This window comes from Coptis chinensis, chromosome 3 (genome assembly GCF_015680905.1).
Source record: "Coptis chinensis isolate HL-2020 chromosome 3, ASM1568090v1, whole genome shotgun sequence".
Taxonomy (NCBI): domain Eukaryota; kingdom Viridiplantae; phylum Streptophyta; class Magnoliopsida; order Ranunculales; family Ranunculaceae; genus Coptis; species Coptis chinensis.
Genome location: NC_141458.1, coordinates 10848497 through 10871754, shown reverse-complemented (window position 1 = coordinate 10871754; position 23258 = coordinate 10848497). Strand labels below are relative to the sequence as shown.

The window sequence follows — 23258 nt, the reverse complement described above, 5'->3', positions numbered from 1 at the left end:
TATCGTCCGCCAAAGGGTTGCGGTTTAGCCCCGCCACCACTTGGCTAGCCGCTCTTCCACGACTTTTCCCCTTCTGCTGGTTCGCTTCTCTGTCATTGTCTATCATCTCTTGCACCTGTTTGATTGTCAAGCCGGCCACTAGATTTTCCATGAGGTTTGGCTCCTTTTCTTCCTCCTCAGAGCTATCATTTGCCTATCCACCTGTACCTTCTTCTTCTATGTCCCTTTCTCTTCTCAACCCGTCGTTCTCCTCTCTTAGTCTCCCGATCTCTTCCCTCATAAGTCGTGTCTCCTCCGTCTCCAGATCCTTTCTCATGCCTCCTTCTTCATCAATCACCGCCTCTGGTGTCGGTTCCTGCATTGCCACTCTCTTCGGTCTGCTTACTTGTTTTTTCGGTGCCATCTCTACTTTGCCTTTGTTCTCTCCCCACAGACGGCGCCAAATGTATTGACCTAAAAACTCAACTGTTGTATCGATGAGAAGTGATGGACTTACAACCCTCTTTTTTTTTTTTCTCTCTCTCTCTCTCTTCTTTTCTCTCCTCCTCCCCCTTTCACTGTGCGGCCTCCTTTTTCTCTTCCCATCTCCTTCTCTTTATACCCATTTCCTCTCATTTCCTGTCCATCCAGCTGTCCTCCCATTTGATTGATCCCCTTCCTACCGTACACTTGCCACATCCGCAATCTAGGATTTCTCAGCTAGGATAGCATACTTCCCAGTTTACCTTACTAAGATGCACCCCATTCGGTGTCCCGCTGACCTGGTCCTTTCACTGGCTCGGTTCCTATGCTTCTGCTCTATCATATTACTCTGCCTCTCATATGACGTCCGCTGACCTGGCATCCTTTTTATAATTGGGCCCATACAGTTCCCTTGTTCCCTCTACATTGGCAACTCATTATTCCGCTTTAGCCATTAGTACTCACAACAACTCACTAATTTGCATAGCCATGGCAAAGCTCATGCATTCAATAAAATGGTTGTTCTTTGACTTTGGAATGGTAACATCAATTGGAAGTTTGGAACTTGAAGAGACTCGACGTCCCTTTCGTCCAAGTCAAAAGTAAGAACACTTGCAAGTCAATTGTATCCATTTAATAAGATGTAGTGGTTTAAAATCATTAAAGTGAGCAACTATACAAGATCACAAAGTACATAGATTAAAGAAGACTTCCAAGTACTTTAGTACTTACGACTTAGTACGTACAATTTCAATAGATGTAAGGTACAAGTACAACCCATACACGCGTGATGGAGATATTTTATTCTTTGAGGACTCTTCTCCTTCATGATTCATTTAGGTAGCTGAATTTATGCAGACTCTTTCATGAACATTTATATTTTCCCCTTCATTGCCGTGACATATAACCTTTGATATTCCTTTGCAACGATAGCTGTTTCATCAGTAATATTCCCAAATGTCTGTAGCCCAGATATGTTGGCAATATATCTTCTAAGGATTATCTGCTCAGCATCTACAGTATTCAACAATTGTTTGTACTGACTGCTTTGTCGTTCCGTCCTTTTACTAGTCTAGTCCTGTTTATGCTTCGTTTTTCCTTAACCTGCACCACATTATAATAGTATAGATGTTAAAGGGGAATGAAGGCATCTCAGCCTTTTCACAGACTAACAGCTAAAGGATTCACTAATAGAAAAGTACTTACAAGTTGAATCCATAGCCCAGGTGAAGCCTCAGTCTCGCCCAAATTAAACAGGATGAATCAAACCAATAAGCGTTTAGATAAACGCCCGGGATCTTAATCAAAATAGGGCCAGTAGCTCACAGAGACCAATGCTACGAGTTGTCCCATGCCATAAAAAATCTGGACATACTCTTGGTATTGGAAGGCGAGGTCAATTCCAGGTATCTACTCAACCAGGATGAATGTATTATAATCAAAGAAGGTCATCTGAAACAAGAAAGACGTAACAAAAATTTGAAGGTTGACTCCAACACCTACTTTCACTGACCTCCAAAAGATACATTAAGCAACCAATCAACTGAAAAGATGACCACTGCGCTTTCTCCTTTACAACCAGGAAGGCAACCGTAACAGATGTTTCTGTGCTTATCAAAAGCACGGAAACCAGCACTAAAGAATGAATGAAACTTTTAAGGCCATACAAGCCTATATCTATTAACCTTCAGAAATCATATTTCCTCTTCTTTTGCCGCTTGCCAATAGAATATGAAGCCATTGTATAACGGGAATTAGCAAGTTCTCGAGGAACCACGGCTCTTGAGGACTTCAAGACTTCAACCAACTCCTGGAATAGATTCTTGTTTTCTTCATTTACAAATGCCATTGCTACCCCCTCCTCTCCCAATCTGGATGCCCTACCAATCTGATGGATATACTCCTTGATGGAATTTGGCATATCAAACACAATGACCTGCCTAACTTTTAACAGATCTACTCCGCGCCCCAGAACTCCTGTGGCCACAATCACAGATACCTCTCCCATCAAGAACTGCCTCAAGGTTTCCCTCCTCTCCTTCATGGGCTTGTCCCCATGAATTGATAAAGTTTTGATGCCAGTTGTGACTGTGATAGCTTCAGAAAGTAACTCTGCCCCAAGCTTTGAATCGACAAATACCACAACTGGCGGTTTGAAATGTTGCTGGCTCGTTATTATCTCAAAGAGCTTCTGTTTCTTTTTCTTTGACTCCACCCAAATGATAACCTGCTTCACAGATTCAATTGGCCGGTTTGGCTTCCCAATAGAGATATAAATCAAATCTTTCGCCATGGAGCTCGCCATTTTTTCTACCTCTGGAGAAATTGTTGCAGAGTACATTAATATCTGAGGCTTGAAAAGAGCTTGAAAAATCTGTATCACCTGGTCCCTGAAACCTCTTTGAAGCATACAGTCTACCTCATCCAAAACTAAGACAGAAACCTCATCCAGTTCAATGTCGTGTTTGGTGAAAAGATCAATCAGCCTTCCTGGAGTTCCTACAATTAATTCCACGCCTTGCTGTATGCGATATATTTGTCCAGACATGGCTTCACCACCTACCACAAGTGCAGTTTTGAAGGGAAGGCCCCTTCCAAAGAGCTTAGCTTGTTCCTCAATCTGCACGCAGAGCTCTCTAGTTGGTGCTAGAACCATAGCTATGGGATTCTTCACTTTTGCATGGTTACTGGATCGGAATGCAGTACAGAGAGAAACTACGGGGACCAGGAAGGAAGCTGTCTTACCAGATCCCGTCTCAGCTGATACAAGCAAGTTTTTACCAGTCAATGCAGCTGGAATGGATTGCATTTGCACAGGTGTTGGTACCTCATATCCAGCAGCCTCTAAATTTAGGTGGAGCTTCTCAGGAAGGTTGCATGAAGAGAATGCCAAGATGGGTGGTGGAATGGAGTCACCCTTAACTCGAATCTCGATCTTACTCCTGAGCAATGCAATCTGGTCGCTTGTCAGATGTTGAGCACCTGATTTATCACCGTCTCTAACATAAAAGCACTCATCAGTAACAGGTAATCTTACAGGAGGTGCAGGCTTTTCTGGCTTCCGGCATTTGGCAAGATTGCTTAGAACGGTTTGTTTACATTCCAAGCTGCAAACATCATCATCAGTCTCATCACAAATATACTCTCCGTAACGGCCACATATAACACATACTGGCTCCCCTAGCACCGCTTCTCTTTGATCCCAACATCTCTCCTTCACTGTGTTCACGGATTCAGAAGATAAAACCCATAATAAGTAAAATTTGCTAAATTACATTGACACGGATACATATCCTACACAGATTATTTTAAAAATATGGTATATCCATGTAATAACACAGATAATTTGAGAGTGCTTCTGGACATAGTTGTAAGTTTGTAACTCAAAGTGATCCACGTATAGTAAAGAAAGGGTCAAATTCTATAAAACACAAAAAAGAAAAGGTTTGCAAACAGAGTAACTGAGATTGTTAAATGTTAAGAAAGAACATGAGAAGCTCAAACAGTATTACCAGTGTCTTCAACGTCATTGGACACACTAGAAGAAGTTGCCTTCACGTTACCCTCCATGATTTTCACTTCATTGGCATAAAAAAAACAGATAATATAATCACATAACCATCGAAATACTAAACAAGTATCGAAATTTATTAACCTTTAATAAAAATAAAAGAGTATAATGATGGAGAGATTGTTACCTCAATTCAGTTTTGAGGATTGTGACTTTGTAAGCATGAATCTCTACAACGAAAGAAGAACCGATATAAACATTAACATAAAGCCCAATAAGAGTAAGAAGCCCAAAGTTCTTTTATGTTCGAAAAGCCCATTGGGCTTCAGTCCAAAATGAGGATGAGTTGCCTACTTGCACAGTTGCACATCACTGAAACAGTTTGGTTTTTTGGTAGTAGTTTCGAGCAAGGTTCAAAATATCGCCGATATATCCGATATATCGCCGATAATATCAGTTTGGTTTTCCGACATATATCCAGTATAGTTTTTTTTTTTCCGATATATATCGTGGTAAAAGTTTATAGAGCATAATCGCCGGCCCTATATATCGATTGACTTTTTGACCATTTTTAATATAAATCCGATATTTCCAATATATTTCCAATATATTTCTGATATTTCCGATATTTCCGATATTTTAAATAGTTTGGACTGGTCATCAAAATAATGGATATATCCGATATATCCGATATATATCGGTTTTTGGGTACACCGATATATTGATCGATATCGATATTTTGAACCTTGGTTTCGAGTGGTAGTAAGAGCAGTGCCGGCCCTAAGGCAAAGCCACACAAGCAAACGCTTTGGGCTCTATTATTTTGGCAAAGTAAGGGGCTATCTGTCCACCACTAGAATCGACTGAAACAATTTAACGCACTTTGCAATATACAGTTACTAATAGAACAGTATAATTATGGGTTTAATTGAAGTTTATATATAACTAATGAAATTATTAAATTGTTATTTCACAGATTACAAAGTCAAAAGATGCATAGAATCTTATTTGTTATATAAAACAAAATTAAATTTGACTAAAACGAGGAGAAAACAAATAATAACGCGAAGTAAAAAATGCATCGATTTTTGTTTTTGATATGTGAATGGACACACATAGATAGGGCCACATTTAAAGAGTTGGTTTCGAGCCACCAGAAACTCAGGGCCGGCGCTGGCTAGGAGTTACCAATAGTTTGGCACGCCGAGGGTGTGCAAATTGTATTGCGATTTGCGATGGCCACTGCACAACTGAGCAGTCATAAAAAGTTAAACCAATTATCAGTACAAAAATCCAATATTAGGTGGTATAGTCGTGACTCCTGTTGCTGAGGTAGTAAGCCAAGGCATTTGATAGAAAAAAACTATATTTACCTAAAAAGCAAGTAATCGTGTGGCCATATGGCCGAACGATGTAGGCTCTCAAATATGAAGATGCTACCATATTCACTTTATAAACAACAACAACAACAAAAAAAAGGCAAAACATGTGACAACCTTAAGAAAACCCCGACAAACTTTGTTTTTTCCACAAGCAAGCTAGGTTAACCATATTTTAGGTCCTAATTCATGTGGCTTGTCCAGTTTTCTCATTGGTAGACCGACGACTTAGGGGGCGAATTCTGAGTTCTAACTACATGTTACGTGTTGAAGGGATAAAATTAGTTATTGACATGTAACTTCGTCTTCCGAGGTCCGATAATGAAGTTCGTTGAATAATCCACACAAACTCAAGGTCAATATCACCGAAAGATCATTTTCGAATTGAATTTGGTTATTGACTTATTAGTAACTTCTGCAATTGACTAATCTTGAGTTTCTCAAGACAATGTCACGAGCCTTTTCTTGTAGAGTTTTTCACCGCCCACCTCTATTTTAACATGCTATTTTACCAATTACCACGAACAAGTCTTTTATTTATAAGGCATTATGGTTCAAGGCTTCAAGCTATGAAAAAGCAAGTTCCATTTGCAATGTAACATGTTATTTTTTTTGGGTTGCGGTATTGACAGCCCATAAAATGGAATTGGCACTCATTTCACTAATTCAAAAGTACTAACATTCTTCCATTAATCACATAAAAAATACTCACGACAAGAAGTTGCTGCGAGATCGCACAATCTACAGCATCGCGTTACCGTGAGATCTCATATCCCACGGAAGTTTTTTTTTTTTTTTTTTATCTTTTTAATAGCCACCGTAAAAAAAATTAGTTGTTACGAGATAGTTGTATCCACTAAAATGGAGTCTTTCCTTGTGTTAATTATCAAAACTCTTCTTCATTAATTTGATCACATAAATTTCTTATAGTATATGAAAATATTTGCCGCGAGATAGCAAAATTATGCCTCGATTGTACATTATTTTTGTTATGGTTTTAGTGTTATTTTTAGAGTGTATAAAGAAGTTTTAAAGAATAAAATAAGATATTCATATGTCGGGTTTTGAACGGGTATCGGGTTATCCAGGACCGGCCCTATTCTTTGCGGGTCGGGTTCGGATTCGGATATTTGTTGGATACATGTGACCAAACCCTACCCTAACCCTATATTTTTAGTTTCGTCCGACTCGGGTTCGAATTTGAACTATAATAAAACCCTATCTAAAGAAATATATGAAATAAAATAATATTAGATCTCTTCATCAAGAACATTATTTTCAGCTATTAGATCTCAAGAAAAACCTCTTTTTTATCCAATTAATCAAAATCCATCTTCTTTTATTGGATTTGATATGTTTAATTTTAACATCGTAAAGCCACCCCATTCATCGTCAAAGATTCAAAGCAAACATGATTGCATTTTTTTCGAAAAGCGTAAGAAGAAAAAGTAGATTCAAACAAGACAAGCAATTCCAAGACAATAACTCAATAAGATTGATGGCTTTTTGAGAGTTTTGGCTTCTTGTGGTCCAATCCATCCACCTCTGTTGATTTAATGATAAGATTGATGGCTTTTGGGAGTTTATATATATATATATATATCTTTCTTGTGGTGGTGTGAATCCGACACGTTGATTTTAGCTTTCGGCCTTGGTGACCACATTTAGAAAGAGATATTTGAGGAGGTCTTTTATCGAAAATTTTATTTAGTGAATACAAACTTAATTGAAAAACAATATTATACATCAAACCCACCAATCTCTTCATCAAGAACATGTGATTGAGTTGTTTTGTTCTTGGGGAGTTGTTGGAGGGAAGGGAGAAAAGAGTAGTAAAGTCGGTCGAAAAGTAATTTGTCTTGAAGACCAAAAGTAAATAGTAATGAGCAAAAGACCAAAGTTTGTTGAAGATAAATAGATAATAAATGAAATTTAGAACAACTTAGGAATTATGGTTACCGGTTCGGGTTGGGTTTTGGTTCAAGGCATTTTTACCCTCTATAACCGGGTTTTGGGTTCGGGTTCGATGCGGATATGGTTTCGAGCTTTTAACCCCCTTTTAATGGGTTTAGGGCCAAATTATCTCGAATCGAGGTTATCGGTCCGGGTTTAAATAGTGTGACCAAACCCGACCCTATGTATTCGGTCTGGGTTTAGGTTTTAAACCATTTTGTCGGGCTCGGGTTGGTTCAATTAATCCGTGGTGTTTTTTTTCGGGTTTTGGGCGGATTTCGGGCAGAATGGACATCCCTAGGAATGTGGAGTGTAAAAAGATATATAAGTAATAACCATTATTGTTTTATTTTTTGCTAAATGAGTGCCAATACCGCGCCAGATTTTTTTTTAGTATTTTTACAGTCAAATAAATCAGAAGCTATAACACCGTGTAAATGTTTAAATTTACACCAAGGCTAAGACTTAGTTTTTAAGCTATGATAATGGAAAAGTGATGGTTTTGTGTGTTATTAATGGTTTTGTTCTTAGGGAGCTTGTTGGAGGAAGAGTAAGAAGATGTTTATGTTCAAAAGACCGATTCGGGTTTGTAAGTGAAATTGGAATCAAGTCACACGTAGCTCTTGAGAGTGGTTTTTATAGGCATTGAGAGTATGCATCGGATGCGACACGTGTACTGATAAATACAAATGTGCGGTCGAGATGATAGGTATGTGTCTATAAGAAACACGTGGATAGTAGTTGTAGAGCGTTTAGATTTATCTGAGTTAGCATAGAATGTAATGATGATATTTTTCCATAATGATGGTGGATAGCTGTAATAGTGTATGTATTACAGTAGGAAAAATACTTAATAATAAGTTTGTAATGATGAAAATAACAAATGATGATGTCACCTGAATATGCGAGTTTTCTTATATATCGAGTGTTTGGAGTTGTTTGCGAGTGTGATGAATGCGTCTGGAGTCACATTATATTGAAGAAGTGGTTATATGTGAGTCTTGTACACATCACGTAACTGGTGGGATGTGTGCGACACACCGCCAGCCTCAATATCAAAGTTTAATCTGCATATAAAGTATAACTCAAGGATAACACGGCATCAAGATTTTGACCAGTGACCACTCATATGTTGAAATGAAATTTTGTTACACATTTCCCATCACACAAAAGTCGACCAAGGGCCAAATAAAAATGAGATGTCGTCATGTCGACAGAGTTGAATTTTAATCATCATCATCGGCATCAGCATCATCAGCTTAAAACATAGATATAAACGAACACTTTATTCTTTACCCAAAAAAAAAACGAACACTTTATTGACTCATGTCAGAATGAATCTCGCTTTACACTATAAAAGAATCAAGAATCCCACAACCTGAACCTCTCCACTCCCCTTGGCCCTCACACACACGTACACACACCCTCTCACTTTCCCTGTCCTTAAAACTCCAGAAAACAAAGAGACAAAGAGTGATATAAACGAAGTAAGAGAGAAATAGTTTTACTTAGATCTAACTAAAGCTTTGTTTCAAACTCCATCATCCATGGCAGTTTTGAAAGCAGGAAGTAGACCACCATGGGTTGGTTTAGGAGCAGCTGTTTGGGTTCAAATAGCAGCTGGAAATGCTTACAACTTTCCACTTTATTCCCATTCCTTGAAATCTGTTTTGGGTTTCAGTCAACAGCAACTTACCATGCTTGGAGTTGCTAATGATATTGGTGAGAATGTTGGTCTTCTTCCTGGGATTGTTTGTAACAAATTACCAACTTGGGCTATGCTTTCAATTGGTGTTGTTGCATGTTTTTTGGGCTATGGTGTTCTTTGGTTAGCTATTAGTCAGACTGTTCAGTCTCTACCTTATTGGCTGGTGAGTTCTTCTGCGATTGTTATTTTTTATTTTTTATTTTTTTTATGTGAATGTTGGATTTTATGTTTGAATTGTTTCTATGTGGAAATAAATTTTTGGTCTTTGTGGATTAATCTTGAATGATGGTGGGTAAGATATAGAGGAGAAAGATATCTGCATCTGATGAAGTTGTTTTGAGGAAATTTCTTACATGCTGTTTGGATATTATAGTTTTTGTGCAAAATAGCTACACACTTAATTGTTGTTTGCATCTTATAGTTGTTGTGCAAATTGCAAAATAGACATTTTACTTATGATAATCGTGATCATTTCCAATCCTATAGTGACTTAAGCAAGCATGTATTTATAGCTTTTGAACCGATTACCTGTAGGAGCTAACTGAATATAACTGAATCCAATGACCAAGGAGAAAAACTAGGTCTGCCCGTAGATCTACAGTATCCGTCGAACATAGGGATTCATGTTTGCATCCTTTCCATCTCTCTTGACATAGGAGATTGCAGGGTGTAAATTTGGGTACCACAAATGCTGCAGGAAATCTTAAACAAAACATTTAGTTGGATCCGAACAAGCCAAAACCAATCCAACTGAGCTAGTAAATAATCCCGACATATTAGCAGCAGACACAAAAAAGGAGCCGACTGCGGGTGAAATCTCTCAAAGAATAACACCACAGAAAAATGACCACCTCTCTTTGATTACAAAGTTGTCCATGCAGACTCCTACATGAGTCGTATATCTGGAAAGTCAATATCACAGTCTTTTAGATGCTGTCACAGGTAAAATTACCAAGACCTAATTAATCTTGTTTATATATATCAGGGGAGAAGCCTCAGACAAGCAATTCTTTATATTTAGTAAGTTAATAAGTTATGAAAATAATAAAATGCCTCATAGCAGCAAATTTGCCACTATATCAGTGAGGTCATATGCCTCTCTACTTTGTGCATGCCGTATGAGGCTGCACACAAACTTGAGGTGCTTATGAGAATCTCAGTAATGTACGTCGTGGCATACTGAATTAATTAATATTGTTTATAAGTCATAAGTGAGTTGAGTTGGTGTATGAGAAATGCATACAATTTCCATTCACTAGTTGAGTGTGCATAGGAATTGTTCCTCTCCTTCACATGCCACATGAGTTCGTGTAAGAACTATTATACTATTGGAGATGAGTAGTGCATTCTCCTATCCCTATCTGGCAGAAATTACCGATTTAGCTGCAGACCACTGCTACAGGTGGAGATGGTCTTAGGGAATTTGGAGGGCATGAGTATCTTAGTGGAACGTTAAGTTAGGTATGTGTGTTGTCTATTGGTGCTAATTTCTTATGGAAAGATGTGCAGAAGGCATTAGAAGTAACTCGTGACTTGGAGGAATTGTTACCTTTGCATCTCTTAATAGCATATTATATAGCGTATCTCTGTACTGTATATCTTTAGTTCTGTATTTAGTTGATATATAAAACTTTGTGGTCCATAATTTCTTGAGAAAACGGAAGATGGTATGTTCAGTTGTTCACCCTTTAATGAGCAGAATTGTAACGGTCCTAAAGTTTATACCCTTAATGTGGAAATCTTTGATAAAGAGGCTTTTGTAGTTTCAACTTTCTAAAGGTAGAGCCCCATAGGATTGTTTAGGGAGGAGTGGTTGTTTGTTGGACTGGCTCAGAAGGTGCTTTCTCTTGTGATCTGCTAGTCTAGATAGAGATATTTGTCTAGCATGATTCGAGAATCCAATTACTTTACATTGGGATTCATCCAAAATTATAGTTTCTATTTTGCAAAGAAACATGATATGTGATTCGAGTAGGTACACATTCTATTGTTGGCTGTAGAGTCCTTTTGATGAGTTCCTTCAGTAGTCACTAAGTAAGATTAATATGTGCAAGAAGAAGTATCTTCAAAGGTGATAAATGCCATTGAAATTTTTACAAATTTCATAGACAATGATATTCTTGTAGCATATTGTCAACTTTATGTACTTACAAGAGTTTTTATACTTTGTAGTTATGGATTGCGCTTGTTGTTGGTACCAATAGCAATGCATGGTTTGGTACTGCTGTGCTTGTGACAAATATGAGGAACTTCCCTTTCAGTAGGGGCATTGTTGCTGGCATTCTCAAAGGTTATGTTGGACTTAGTGCTGCTGTATACACAGTGATCTACTCTCTAGTGCTCCATAAGTCCTCTTCCAAGCTGTTGCTGCTTCTCACACTGGGCATTCCTGTTCTGTGTTTGGCACTGATGTATTTTGTAAGGCCTTGCACGCCAGCTTCTGGGGCAGACTCCAGAGAACATGGCCATTTTGTATTCACTCAAGTTGCCAGCATTGCTCTTGGAATCTATCTTCTCACAACTACAGTGTTATTCGATTCCCTCTCTTTCAGTGGCACAGTCTCCTATACATTCATTGCTATAATGGTTCTGTTTCTCATGGCCCCACTTGCCATCCCTGTGAAAATGACGTTTTATCGAGCCAGTCCCCAGAAATCTTCAGACCAACTGATTCCTGAAGAAGACAATGCAGAAAATAAAGAACCGTTGCTTATTCCTTCTTCCTCATCGGCACAACTAGGAAGTTTCCTGGACGGTGATGATACTTCAGATTTAGATATTCTCCTGGCCGAGGGGGAGGGAGCAGTGAAGAAGAAGAGGAGACCCAAGAGAGGAGAGGATTTCACATTTCGCGAAGCTTTTGTGAAGGCTGATTTCTGGCTTCTATTCTTGGTATACTTTATTGGGGTTGGTTCTGGGGTAACGGTCCTTAACAATCTCGCACAGATTGGGATTGCACAAGGTTCAAGTGATACAACGATGCTGCTGTCAATTTTCAGCTTTGGCAATTTTGTGGGCCGTCTAGGTGGAGGTGCTATATCCGAACATTTTGTCAGGTTTAGTATCAACATGTTATAGAAAAGTTTCACAATCTTAAGGGGTCTACTGTCTTAAATTTTGTAATGGTGTTTCATGTGAGCTCATTTTGATTTGGTATAGGTTTTGTGCCTTGCAGGTCTAAGACGGTCCCTCGAACAGTTTGGATGACATGCACGCAACTTATCATGGTCTTAACTTACCTCCTGTTTGCCTCAGATCTCAGTGGAACCCTTCATGCTGCCACTTCTTTGCTTGGGATCTGTTATGGGGTTCAATTCTCTGTAATGGTCCCAACTGCATCTGAGCTTTTTGGTTTGAAGCATTTCGGTGTAATTTACAACTTCATGTTGTTAGGCAATCCTCTTGGTGCACTTATCTTTTCAGGTGGGCTTGCTGGGTACGTGTATGATAAAGAGGCAGCAAAGCAGCAAGGACTTAATTTGCTTAGTTCAAGTGTCTCCTGCTTGGGCCCCAATTGCTTCAGGCTCACATTCCTGGTTCTAGCTGGTCTCTGCGTTTTGGGCTCGTTTCTGAGTGTAATTCTTACCATGAGACTGAAACCTGTCTATCAAATGCTTTATTCTGGGGGTTCATTTCGGCTGCCTCAAAGTCATTAAGACTATCTCTATTATGGGTGGAGTAGAGTTTAAGACCTTGGAATGAGCATAGCCAATGATCTTTCTGAAGATGTTTCAACCTAGTATCTCTAGCCCACTGTGATGTTTCCGTTGATTTATGCTGGAATCAAACTCAGATGCTCAACTATTTACCAGTGGATTTTGTTAGTTTTGGCTTCTTAGTGGCAATTCAGTCGTGGTGGCCTTCATGTGTGTATTGTAATCTGATGCATCTACAACTACCTGAAGATAATTGCAGTTGTATTTTTTGTTATGATGTCAGAGGAGGCAGGTATACAATAAATCTATACGGTTCAAATATCAGTTTGCAGAGTCAGGTTTAAGGATTAATCTGTACGTAGAATTATATTGCTTGTCTACATTATAAAGGGAATACAATTTGTATTACATTCTTCCAAAACTTATAATATCAAAGTCAAAGTTGAAGCAGATATTTGTTCTATTATGTCTGTGCATCTTAATGATTCTGTATGCGTGTTATACTGGGAAATTTAGTAAAAGTTATAAGGTCATACCATCTGATAAATGTGTACCACATGCACTTGAACTGAGCTTTCTTACCCTGTCGATCCTTCTTTGTGTGTGGGCGTTCGGAGGGATAGGAATTTTTTTGATCGAATTTATTATGGCGGATTTTTTGTTGGTTTTGCATTCCAATGTATTTGACTCCCGGTTCCAGCCTTGACATTCTGTTAATGATGCAAATTCAAAATCCATAGGTCTCAGCTGCTGCTAGGATAGTTAATTTGATTGCTAATTGTTACTTTTTATCATATGAAGTAAGACACCAAAGTTAGTTGTGTTTTGATATGTTGATCATCTCCTGGACATTCTACATGTCAAAATTTAAAAGTGCGTCAAATTAGACTCGCCAAAAGTGGCAGCTAAATGGTGTAGAACAGATAGCAGAGTAAGCAGGCAATAACGATTTCTTTGGACTCTCTCATTCAGTGTTCTATGGGATTTACTCCTAGCTATTAAGTGCTAGAAGGAACACCAAAGTCAGTCGACTAGTCTAACTTTTAATTTTCTTACTAAGCTGCATTTGTATTAATATAGATTCATACAATACAATCATATCATCACTAAGCCTAAACCATTTGTGCTTTCCATCAGAGCTTAACAAAGAAAAAGGAAACACACAAACAAAGTGGACCACTAAAGTTAGCACAACCCATGGTGCTAAAGGGGGTTCTGTAATGACCCGCCACATAAAAAGAACAGACAGTCTTCTAAATCACATTAAGTGAACACTCTCCTGGTGGAAGAACCTAAAAAACATCTCTCACCATATAAGAAAAAAAAATAGAAAAAAGGAAAATTTTCTCATTATGTAGGTTTTAAATCCTGAAACATTGAATCCCACCTTATATCTTCAACTCCTTCTTTCGTCGACCAATACCCATCGTCATCCAGCTTATCCTCTTTGTACAGATCATAAACCATTGGACTTGATCCAACACTTAATGCAGGAGCCTCTGAGACCTTTAAACTACCATTTGTAAGCATCAACCTTCCTTGGTTAATCATCACCAACTTCTTATTCCTCTTCAGTAGAGCATCCTTCCATCGCATACCATAAGGTGGCCTTGACACCACAACAAGAGCAGATTCCTCGCGTCGAACCCATCTATTAACATACCTTGATAGACACTTCTTGGACTTTTTAATAACGGCAAGAACGCGAAGTATGGAAGGTGATGAATTTCCTCTTTCTTTCCTAGCAAGCTTCAGTATCTCTAACCTATGTTTTGCTATTGAAATACCCATACTCTGGAGAAATTCATGGTTGAAGTAAGAAATGTCCTCTTCTTCAAGCTCATTATGAGCAAAAGCTAGACCGTACTCGTATACAAGCGATGGCTCAAGGCCGGTTTTCGATAACCAAGAAAACCAATCCATGGCACTCTTCTGGTCTGAATTTCTTAACTTGTGTATATTAGTGAGTTTGTGTGTGTGTGATATGGTTTGAGATATATATAAAAGTGACGAAGAGGGAGAAGGTGAAGACTTTACCAAAGGTTAGGATATGACTTAGATTTTTCTTGCTTTCTTTTCCTTTTGAAATTGTATGGTAGTTGAAGGTGTGAGTATGAAAAAGATAAAGAAAGCTATGTTGGAGTGGGGACCTTTGTCCCCTCCTCCAATACTAAGGTAACTGTGATCAAACTTTTGAAGAGTGAATATGAAGGATTTGGCTATAATCACGGCTACTGAAAAGAACGCTATTGGAGTATTGCGTGAAACGCGGTGAAACATGCAAGTAACTAGGATCATGCAATGAGGGAGCTCTGATAGCTACTTGCCTCATGTTCTCTAATACGTCTATGCCACCATGTGATGCATTAAGCCAAATTCTTCAAATGTGTTGGTCCACATTCGGTAAATTCAAAGAAAATAATGCAGGGGTGCAGTCCTTAGTCCTTACCATAGGAATTAAGGCGACTACTGGAGTGGGTGTTCTCTACTTACACTAATATGTTTTTCAGTGACGATCGATACCTTAGGAAGGTGTAGAACATTTCAGACATGTATTTTTTCGGACACCTTAATTGATGATGAATAAGTAATAACATAATTATGTTTTATAAGCTTTTGATACTAACTCAGCTCATCATTGCTACCACCCGAATTTATTGTCTCAGTTTAATTAAGCAATACAACTTAGTTAGGGCATCCTAGCTAAGATTAGTACACGCTTCCAGCGATCGATGCAATAGGATGCAAAGGATTTCTAAAGCATGTATTCGGTGAAGGGAAGCATGCAAACAGCAATTTTATCCGAACCATGCCTAATCATACACTTGATGAGGAGATTATAGAGTCCAGGTGCCTAATATGGTTGATTCGGTGTATTACAAAAGTTGGATCACGGGAATAAAGATAGAGGAACAAACAAACAAAATGACTGAACGAGGCTTGTACGTTCATCTACTAAATTAGTAAATTTTACTTTGTAATTTAGCTTCAGTCATCTCATGTCGTCTTTATCCTCTTGCTTACTTTTGACACACTATTAGCTGTTCGTATAGTTCATTCCTTTGGTATCATCTTATTCAACCAAAAAATAAAAATAAAGGAAATGTGAAGGTCGGACTCTACAATAAATTCTTTATACAGCCATTATATATCCACAAATAGACACTAAGCGAGTGATGCAATATAATGCGCATGGCTCAAAGGTGAGATAGCAAATGGTTAAATTAGAGGACTGACTGTATGAATTGTTAAAAGAAATACAAGATTTAATATTTAAAGATAGAGTCAGTATACTTGCTCCCAGCAATAGAAGACTTTGGACAGTGATATAAACAGTAAATTACAAAAGATAGTTTTACGTAAAATAGTCTTACAAATCATAATACGTACAGACTTTATATTGGACTTAGAAGTATAATAGACCACACTATAATATCTCTCTTAGCCAGCCAGGTATGCTTTATCTGCTGATGTTCTCTTCTCAAAATTAAATAATACAATACGGAGGTACATAGTCTTAACAAATATGTATTACAATTAAATTGTTTTGACTAGGATCATAATAATGATTTCGATCATAAGCACTAACTAACTGCATAAACGTATCTTGCCTTAGAAATAAAAAATCTGTTGCTGGTCATGTAGATGATGCAGAAGTAATATTAAAAAACCTTGTGATGATTATTAGTTATTGTATAATGGAAGGTTGATAGTAATACTCTAATACAATGAACTTCTTGGCACTAGAATTGGGCAAACTAACTATTTTTATTATATCCTTCTTATTTTTGGCTACATAGATGATGAAGCTAGTTACCAAAAAAAAAAAGATGATGAAGCTAGAAAAGAAAATCTAGTTGATCTTGATGACTATCTATTTTCTAAACCATTGACGAAAGTCTATGTAGTTTAGGTTTTAGGATCGTCGTAAAGTACATGGAACACTATTGTATTTTGCAGAGAAAATAAAAGTTCTGCAGTAGACTACTCTTGGCTCTTGCAATAAGTAGAGAATGGTACCAGTTTACCATAAATCATGCTCTCAATTGAGATCTATCTTACGAGAAAATGACATTGCCTCAACTTTTAAACCAGGCTAGGCAATGAAAAAGAATTTAAGCGAAGCTTCATTGCAGAAAAGAAATACTACTTAAAAGAGTCCAGATGATTCATTGGTAGGAATCAGAAAGAGAACCTGTCACTTGGGGTGGTTTTTTGGCTACGTTCTGTACGTGGGTTGTTTCACTCCTTATAAACGAGAAGTTGCCTCGAGTATAATTCAAGACTTCAAGGTTTTCATATTCGTCAATGTCCGAACAAGTCCTGCTTTCAGCACACAAACCACCTGCATTTGCTCAGATGCTGCTGTATTTCTTTTCTTTTTAATTGGTAAATAGAGGTTTTATAAATATAGAAAGAGAATTTCGAATGAGTCGATGAGATATCATATTACAAGGCAAGAAAAATAACAATGAAAGAAAAAATAACAGAGAGTACGAGAAAACTAGCAAAGACTACGGAGTGACTACCAACGAAAGACAAAAAACCCAAAAGGCGTATCCTTCATTTCTCCCAAAAGCCGCATAAATATTAAGCCATTTATTGAGATTGTTTTCCAATAAACTATAAGTTGATTTTGGTGATACAAGCGCCGGCACAAGTTTTATTCGATGTTACAGCAAAATGAGAACACTACATGGGATAAAACCAATGAATCAACTTCGTCATATCTATCATAACTGTGGAAATATAACACGACAATAAACAATGTATATACCATCTCCGATACATATTGTACAATTTCGTATAAAAATGCAGTAGCAATTGAACAAAAATTGTGTTTTGGACATCTATAGCACAGATTTGCACTTCAGGGAAGGTATCTGCATGGATTTGTTTATCAGCAGAAAAAATCCCTACTTGGCCAATGGAGCAAAAGATCAGGCAACGATCTAACTCGTTACTCGAATAATCTTTTTAAGCAGACCCAGGACCTGCCATGCTTGCTCGAGCTCTCAACTTTTCTGTTCTTTTACTTCGCTCCATAACCTCCACTAGCCAGTCTACTCCATCTTTAATTCCCGTCCTACAATCAGAAGTCCAAAATCAGCTTGATTTGATGTAAAAGCATGTAAAAACAAAGATTAGTTGCCTGCCTGACCCCATGCTTTCAAGATGGTCCAGATGCAGCCAGAAAAAATATATTTGAAAAGGAACACACCATTTTCCGCCACTGGAGTGTTATTAAGTGAAGAAGAAATATTTATGGTAATCTAACTAAACAAAAATAAGCATTTTCAACTTTTTCCTTTAAATCTTAGTTTTTAAAGACTCTGATTAATGAGCCTACGCTCCTACCCATCATATGCAGAAATAGCTTCAAACATGTACAGCCTTTCATCCAACTCCTTGAGATCCAAATACCTAGCAAGTTCTTCTGCAGATTCAGCTCCAGTAAGATCCTGTAATCAATTGTTACATCATTAAATCCCATTCGGAGATGTGGTGTCCATACTGTCAATAGAAAAAGAGGAAACCTTCTCGTTTTTTTCTCACATATATTCCAACCTTTCTAGATAAAACAAGGAGAAGAAGTAAGTTCGGAAATTCCTCTGAATAAGGTAAATTTCTCTAGAAGCACTTAACTTCAAATGGCAGTTCCAGGTCTAGGAGAAGAAGTAAGTTCAGACATTCCTATGAATGAGGTAAATTTCTCTAGAAGCGCTTAACTTCAAATGGCAGTTCCAGGTTTACTTAATCAATACAAAATTGAGGTACAGCCATACAGGAAACAAGTAAATATGATATGCTTTATTTTGTCCCATAACATTCAGGAAACCAATTAAGTAACACATCCTCTGATCCTCATTCCTAGCCCCATCTCATATGGATGGTTGCATGTGTTCCAAAGTTCGACTACCAAAAGGACCTAGAGCATTTTTAGGTGTTAGCCCATCCTACCACAATGAGTAAACATAACTAGTAAAGAAGTCTAAAAGATGGATTTAACAATTCTTATGTCCATGTATGCTTCCATTCTTAAGCTCTATTTTGTTACTATTTGATTAATGCTAGGAGTCACAAGAGCAGGAATATGAATTGGCACCAGGGGTGGCGCTTTCCCCCCTCAGACTAGGGAACGGCTTATGGTTAAACACTTAAACATGCTATTTGTCATCCCAATTAATCCTACATTCTGATGTCTTAAATGGTCACATTTTTATACTTTCAAATACGAATTCACTGATATGATCATTTTAATAATAACTTCCAATCTTTTAATCCATAAATAAACTAAACTATTAGCAGGTCGTTAAATATACACAAGATAGAGGACATACTGAATTAATTAAAAAAGAGCATGAAAACAAAACTTGAGAAGTCTTTCATAGTAAAAGATGAATCAAACCAAGTTAAAAGTGGGAAACAGACAGAGAGATGTGACTTGAGATGGAAACAATGGACAGCATTCAGTTATGCAACATGATTGTACTTTAATAACAATGGACAGCATTCCTTTCGTCACTTTGATGGCATCTCTATTTCGCGTAAGAAGACAATTCTCTCGATAAAAGCTTTGTTATTTCGGTGGTCTAAAGTCTTCAAAGAGTTTAGAGGATGTTTCTTTGAGTATTTTGTTGCTAGATGGGATCGTCTTATGTTTTTAGACATGGGCTGATGGTGCATGTCTACTTGTAAATATTTTAGAGGCACATGTCCTTCTTATGTTTTGGTTCATCGCTTGTAAATATTTTTTTTGGTTGTTCTCTTGTAATGTAGGCCTTCTCAGCCTACTTTTCTTTTATTAAGAAAATAAAAAATAAAAAATAACAAGAAGCAAAAAAATTGAATTAAGAAAGTACACCATGTCTCCAAAGCATTGAGTTTTTATAACTGCAGTATGGGAGTTCAATACATAGGCCTGAGAGAGAAATCTTGCAGCTATCTCACCTGCTTGTTAGCTAGTATCAACAGAGGTGCCCCTAATAGATCCTGGTGCCGAAGTATTTTTTCTGCACAAACCATTCATATATGAAACACAATATTCATCCAAACTTAACTCAGACAGCAATATAACAGACACAAGGCTAAACAGGCAGTAAAATCGGGCAGAGAACATCACTAACCCAATGCAGATTTCGAATCTTCGAAGCGAGACGGACAAGCAGCATCGATCACATAAATTACAGCATGTGCCTCATCATAATATTTTTCCCAAATTGTGCGCAGACCAACCTTTCAATGGAAATTTATGCATCACAATGACAGAAGTTCATGACCTACAAACTTGCAGGAGGAGTTTATGTCGCTTACCTGGCCACCTAAATCCCAAAACACAAGCTTTGTTTTTGATGCTTCTACACGACCAATGTTAAGGCCAACTGTGGGGACTATTCGATCAGGGGGAAGACCCTCCAAGTTTGAATACAATGCCTTCAATTTCTCTAACAATGTCTGAAACAACAGATCAGGATGAGTAAACGTGAACATTCTAGAAAACATGACGCACCACTTGAGTAACTCATATTGAAAAGGAATCTACTACAAAGAGAGAATTAAAAGAGAAAAGTACAACATACACTTCCGCTTAAAATCAGGTCACACATATACGTAGAGAGATACATAACTATCACATTCTGATGCAAAACTGGTGTAGCCTTACTGCCGGAAAATATGTCATTACAACGTAACTATTAGATGAGAAAATTTTACATAACTGAAGCAAATCAAGTCTAAGCATGAAATATCACATTTCACAATTGAGAAAAGGCTCTTTAATGTCAATGAAGAACTGTGCGATCAACACCAATTGACGATCTAGACATAAAAAGAAAACTACCTTAGAAAGGCGGTATTCAATGGTTGTCCACTTTATTTCCCCTAATATAAATTTTTTAATTCCTTTGAGATTTTCCTTACATATTCAAGTAGAATCCATAAAAGCTCCAAAGTGACATTCTCTACATTAGCTCTCCACCATTTCAAACATTTGTTAAACACACAAAAGAGCGATATTCTCAGTCTATGTATCATATGATAAAACCAAAGCACAAACAAGGATGTTTTGAGTTGATATCTGTGTCAATCGGGGAGGAGAGGTGAAGGGAGTAAAACAACAAAATTATAGAGAGTTTTAGGTCAAATGTGGAATTGAAACTTATGGAAGTGTTAACCAAGTTATCATCTTGAACTACAAGAAGACGGAACTGAGTAGAGCAAGAAAACATTGAAGAATTAACATGACAAAATGGAAGAGGTGGGTGGCCAGTACATTGTAGGACTTAGAGATTGAAATTTTGAAGCGTGAAAAATGGGCAAAACGAGGTAATTGGAGGACATTAGTGTCTCCTATGTGAGTTCTTAGACTGGCAGGATCCCCTAACATAATTTTCAGCAAAATGTCGTAACTTGGAAGAAGGACCTCCTGAAGTAAGGGATTGCATGGAGAAAATAGAAATGGCTAAAAAAAATCTATATTACCAGATCAAATGTCCATGTTTTCCTCACTTAAGCAATTGATTCCACATCCCATTTCTAAAAAGAACCAAACTTCAAAGATAAGCAGTTTACACCATCTGATTCCCTTAAGTTAAACTTCTTTTCCGAAACATTCATTACATTTGAAGCAATTGATGTTGGGAAATGATAACATGGTCTCACTGCAAACCTTTTGGATTTGATAGTAGCAATGTTATAATACATATAAATAAATAAATAAAAACTTACTGTTTTTCCAGCCTTGTCGACCCCAAGAATAAGAACATGGAATTCCGTCTTGCTAAACATATATTTCCAAAGCCCATAAAACAATGTAAACATCTCTCTCTCTCTCTCTCTCTCTCACCAGTAACCACTAACTTTATCTCATCACACAACTCTGCAAAAAGAAACAAAATGTTTTTTTTTTTCTTTTACCAGCTATTATAAATCTGAAATGAATTCAGGTAAAAAAAAACAAGTACCTGAGGCAGAAGCTGTGCGGTCGAGATCGGCACGTGAGAGTTGAGGAAGAAGAAGAACGGCTTTTTAGAAACAAGGAACTGGTATGTGGTTTCTTTCTTTCTTTCACCCGGTTAAACGTTTTCCTTGTTTGGCATGGATAATGAGCCCATGGGCTTTCGTTTGTATTTTGATTTTTTAGTATAGTTTCGCCATTTTGTGTAGTGGCGGCATATACAAGGGTTTGACACTTTGACATACCACTATTTTAAAACTCTTTACCGTATTTTAGGATTCATCCGGATTTGGGTCGGATTTTAGCTATCCATATTCATTAAAAAACACCAAAATATACACTATTTTAATGATTTTTATATATAAATATATGATATAAATTAATTTTTATATATCAAAATATGAATTTTGTTAAAATGGTTTGGGTTCGGGTCGGATTCTAGGTACAAACATAAAAACCATATCCGGTAAAATGGATTCGGATATGGTCGGATTCAGGTTGAAACCCGTACCATTTCCAGCCCTACATACCACTAGGGCTGGGGTTAGATAACGCGATAACCGACCCAAACCAAACCGATAAAGGTTTGGGTTTTGGAAATTTAATTTGCCTTTGACCAAACCGAACCGAAAAGATATTAGTTTGATTTTGAGTTTGCCCTCCACCGAACTGATAAGATGACATTTTAGTAATATTTATGATTAATTTTGCATAGGTTTTATCAATTGTGTGTCTAAAATTAATTGATTTGATTTATGATTTAATTGATTTTATAGTTTCCGGTTCGGTTTCAGTTTGTAACTAGATTTTGGACTGAGCATACGCCCGGGATCTATTAAATATTTTGTGTGCTGAAAAGGCTCTACAAAATGTCTCACACAAAATTTTGAATCATAATATATTTTTATTGAAAATAAACCGAATTACGTTAATGAGGAGCGATTATGGTGCATAAGTATTTGGAAACTAAGAGATTAAATTGAGATAGCCTATTCACTTTGTTGTTTAGGATATTAATCTTTAATTTTCAAATAGAATTATCTTAAACTCAATCTAGTTTGTATAATAGTTTTTTAAATTTATGAAAATTTAGTGGCAAATTTTCGAATCATAATATATTTTTATTTAAAATAAACTGAAATACGTTAATGAGCAGCGATTATGGTGCATAAACACTTGGAAACGAAGGGATCAAATTGAGATATTATCTTCACTTTGTGGGTTAGGATATTAATCTGAAATTTTCAAATAGAATTATCTTCAACTCAATCTAGCTTGTATAATAGTTTTCTTAGATTTATGATGATTTAGCGGTAAATTATCACCGCTCGTCTTACATACTAATGTGTACAAATCACTAAAATATATATCAAATCACTCAAACAGATTGATTATTTTTATATCCTTAAATAATACACTACTCGCACTTAAAAATATGATTTGTAATAGATAATTAGCTTATACAAATCACTTATTTTTTAGCAATTTTTTTATTTGATTAAATATATAAGAATTTGAACACTAAAAGTGTTTAATTCGTAATAGGAAATTACCTTCTATAAATCACCTATTTCTTATCAATCTTTTTTACTCTCCAAAGATGTTCTATGTAAGTCGAATTGTAGGCTAAAAG

At 37.0% G+C, this 23258-nt stretch overlaps 4 protein-coding genes across 6 annotated transcripts; 1 reads left to right on the top strand and 3 right to left on the bottom strand.

The window, feature by feature from the left end:
* Positions 1-1109: 1109 nt before the first annotated feature.
* On the bottom strand, positions 1110-4231 carry LOC147507886 (P-loop containing nucleoside triphosphate hydrolases superfamily protein). Of its 2 annotated transcripts, XM_086600550.1 has the most exons (5): positions 4161-4231; positions 3975-4040; positions 1976-3681; positions 1669-1872; positions 1110-1566 (listed from the first exon to the last, which is right to left on the bottom strand). In XM_086600550.1, the coding sequence occupies exons 2-3, from the start codon at positions 4030-4032 to the stop codon at positions 2150-2152; spliced, it is 1590 nt and encodes a 529-aa protein (XP_086456676.1). In that variant the 5' UTR covers positions 4033-4040; positions 4161-4231; the 3' UTR covers positions 1110-1566; positions 1669-1872; positions 1976-2149. The 2 variants fall into 2 exon arrangements, with proteins under 2 accessions (XP_086456676.1, XP_086456675.1); XM_086600549.1 differs by having other exon boundaries at positions 1669-3681.
* Positions 4232-8466: 4235 nt separating this feature from the next.
* LOC147507885 (Major facilitator superfamily protein) lies at positions 8467-13119 on the top strand. The gene is made up of 3 exons (XM_086600545.1): positions 8467-9176; positions 11186-12069; positions 12189-13119. Exons 1-3 carry the CDS (start codon positions 8853-8855, stop codon positions 12667-12669), a joined length of 1689 nt encoding a protein of 562 aa, XP_086456671.1. The 5' UTR covers positions 8467-8852; the 3' UTR covers positions 12670-13119.
* A 597-nt stretch (positions 13120-13716) lies between these two features.
* On the bottom strand, positions 13717-15275 carry LOC147507884 (Sterile alpha motif (SAM) domain-containing protein). Its single transcript, XM_086600548.1, has one exon. It carries the CDS (start codon positions 14590-14592, stop codon positions 14020-14022), a length of 573 nt encoding a protein of 190 aa, XP_086456674.1. The 5' UTR covers positions 14593-15275; the 3' UTR covers positions 13717-14019.
* Positions 15276-17373: 2098 nt separating this feature from the next.
* On the bottom strand, positions 17374-21815 carry GB1 (GTP-binding protein 1). Of its 2 annotated transcripts, XM_086600546.1 has the most exons (8): positions 21633-21722; positions 21397-21547; positions 20250-20331; positions 19984-20124; positions 19797-19905; positions 19621-19682; positions 18028-18131; positions 17374-17755 (listed from the first exon to the last, which is right to left on the bottom strand). In XM_086600546.1, exons 2-8 carry the CDS (start codon positions 21471-21473, stop codon positions 17647-17649), a joined length of 684 nt encoding a protein of 227 aa, XP_086456672.1. In that variant the 5' UTR covers positions 21474-21547; positions 21633-21722; the 3' UTR covers positions 17374-17646. The 2 variants fall into 2 exon arrangements, with proteins under 2 accessions (XP_086456672.1, XP_086456673.1); XM_086600547.1 differs by lacking the exon at positions 20250-20331 and having other exon boundaries at positions 21633-21815.
* Positions 21816-23258: the final 1443 nt, after the last annotated feature.

Bases quoted from the DNA above. Each gene is read 5' to 3' on its own strand.
- LOC147507885 (XM_086600545.1), top strand. From the start codon at position 8,853: ATGGCAGTTTTGAAAGCAGGAAGTAGACCACCATGGGTTGGTTTAGGA. The intron at 9,177-11,185 runs GTGAGTTCTTCT...TATACTTTGTAG, and splicing joins AGTCTCTACCTTATTGGCTG to TTATGGATTGCGCTTGTTGT. The intron at 12,070-12,188 runs GTTTAGTATCAA...TGTGCCTTGCAG, and splicing joins ATATCCGAACATTTTGTCAG to GTCTAAGACGGTCCCTCGAA.
- GB1 (XM_086600546.1), bottom strand. From the start codon at position 21,473: ATGGGCTTTGGAAATATATGTTTAGCAAGACGGAATTCCATGTTCTTA. The intron at 20,125-20,249 runs GTATGTTGTACT...CTGTTGTTTCAG, and splicing joins ACCTGATTTTAAGCGGAAGT to ACATTGTTAGAGAAATTGAA. The intron at 19,683-19,796 runs GTTAGTGATGTT...TGGTTTGTGCAG, and splicing joins AGATTCGAAATCTGCATTGG to AAAAAATACTTCGGCACCAG.
- LOC147507884 (XM_086600548.1), bottom strand. From the start codon at position 14,592: ATGGATTGGTTTTCTTGGTTATCGAAAACCGGCCTTGAGCCATCGCTT.
- LOC147507886 (XM_086600549.1), bottom strand. From the start codon at position 4,032: ATGGAGGGTAACGTGAAGGCAACTTCTTCTAGTGTGTCCAATGACGTT. The intron at 3,682-3,974 runs GTAATACTGTTT...CCGTGAACACAG, and splicing joins CAATGACGTTGAAGACACTG to TGAAGGAGAGATGTTGGGAT.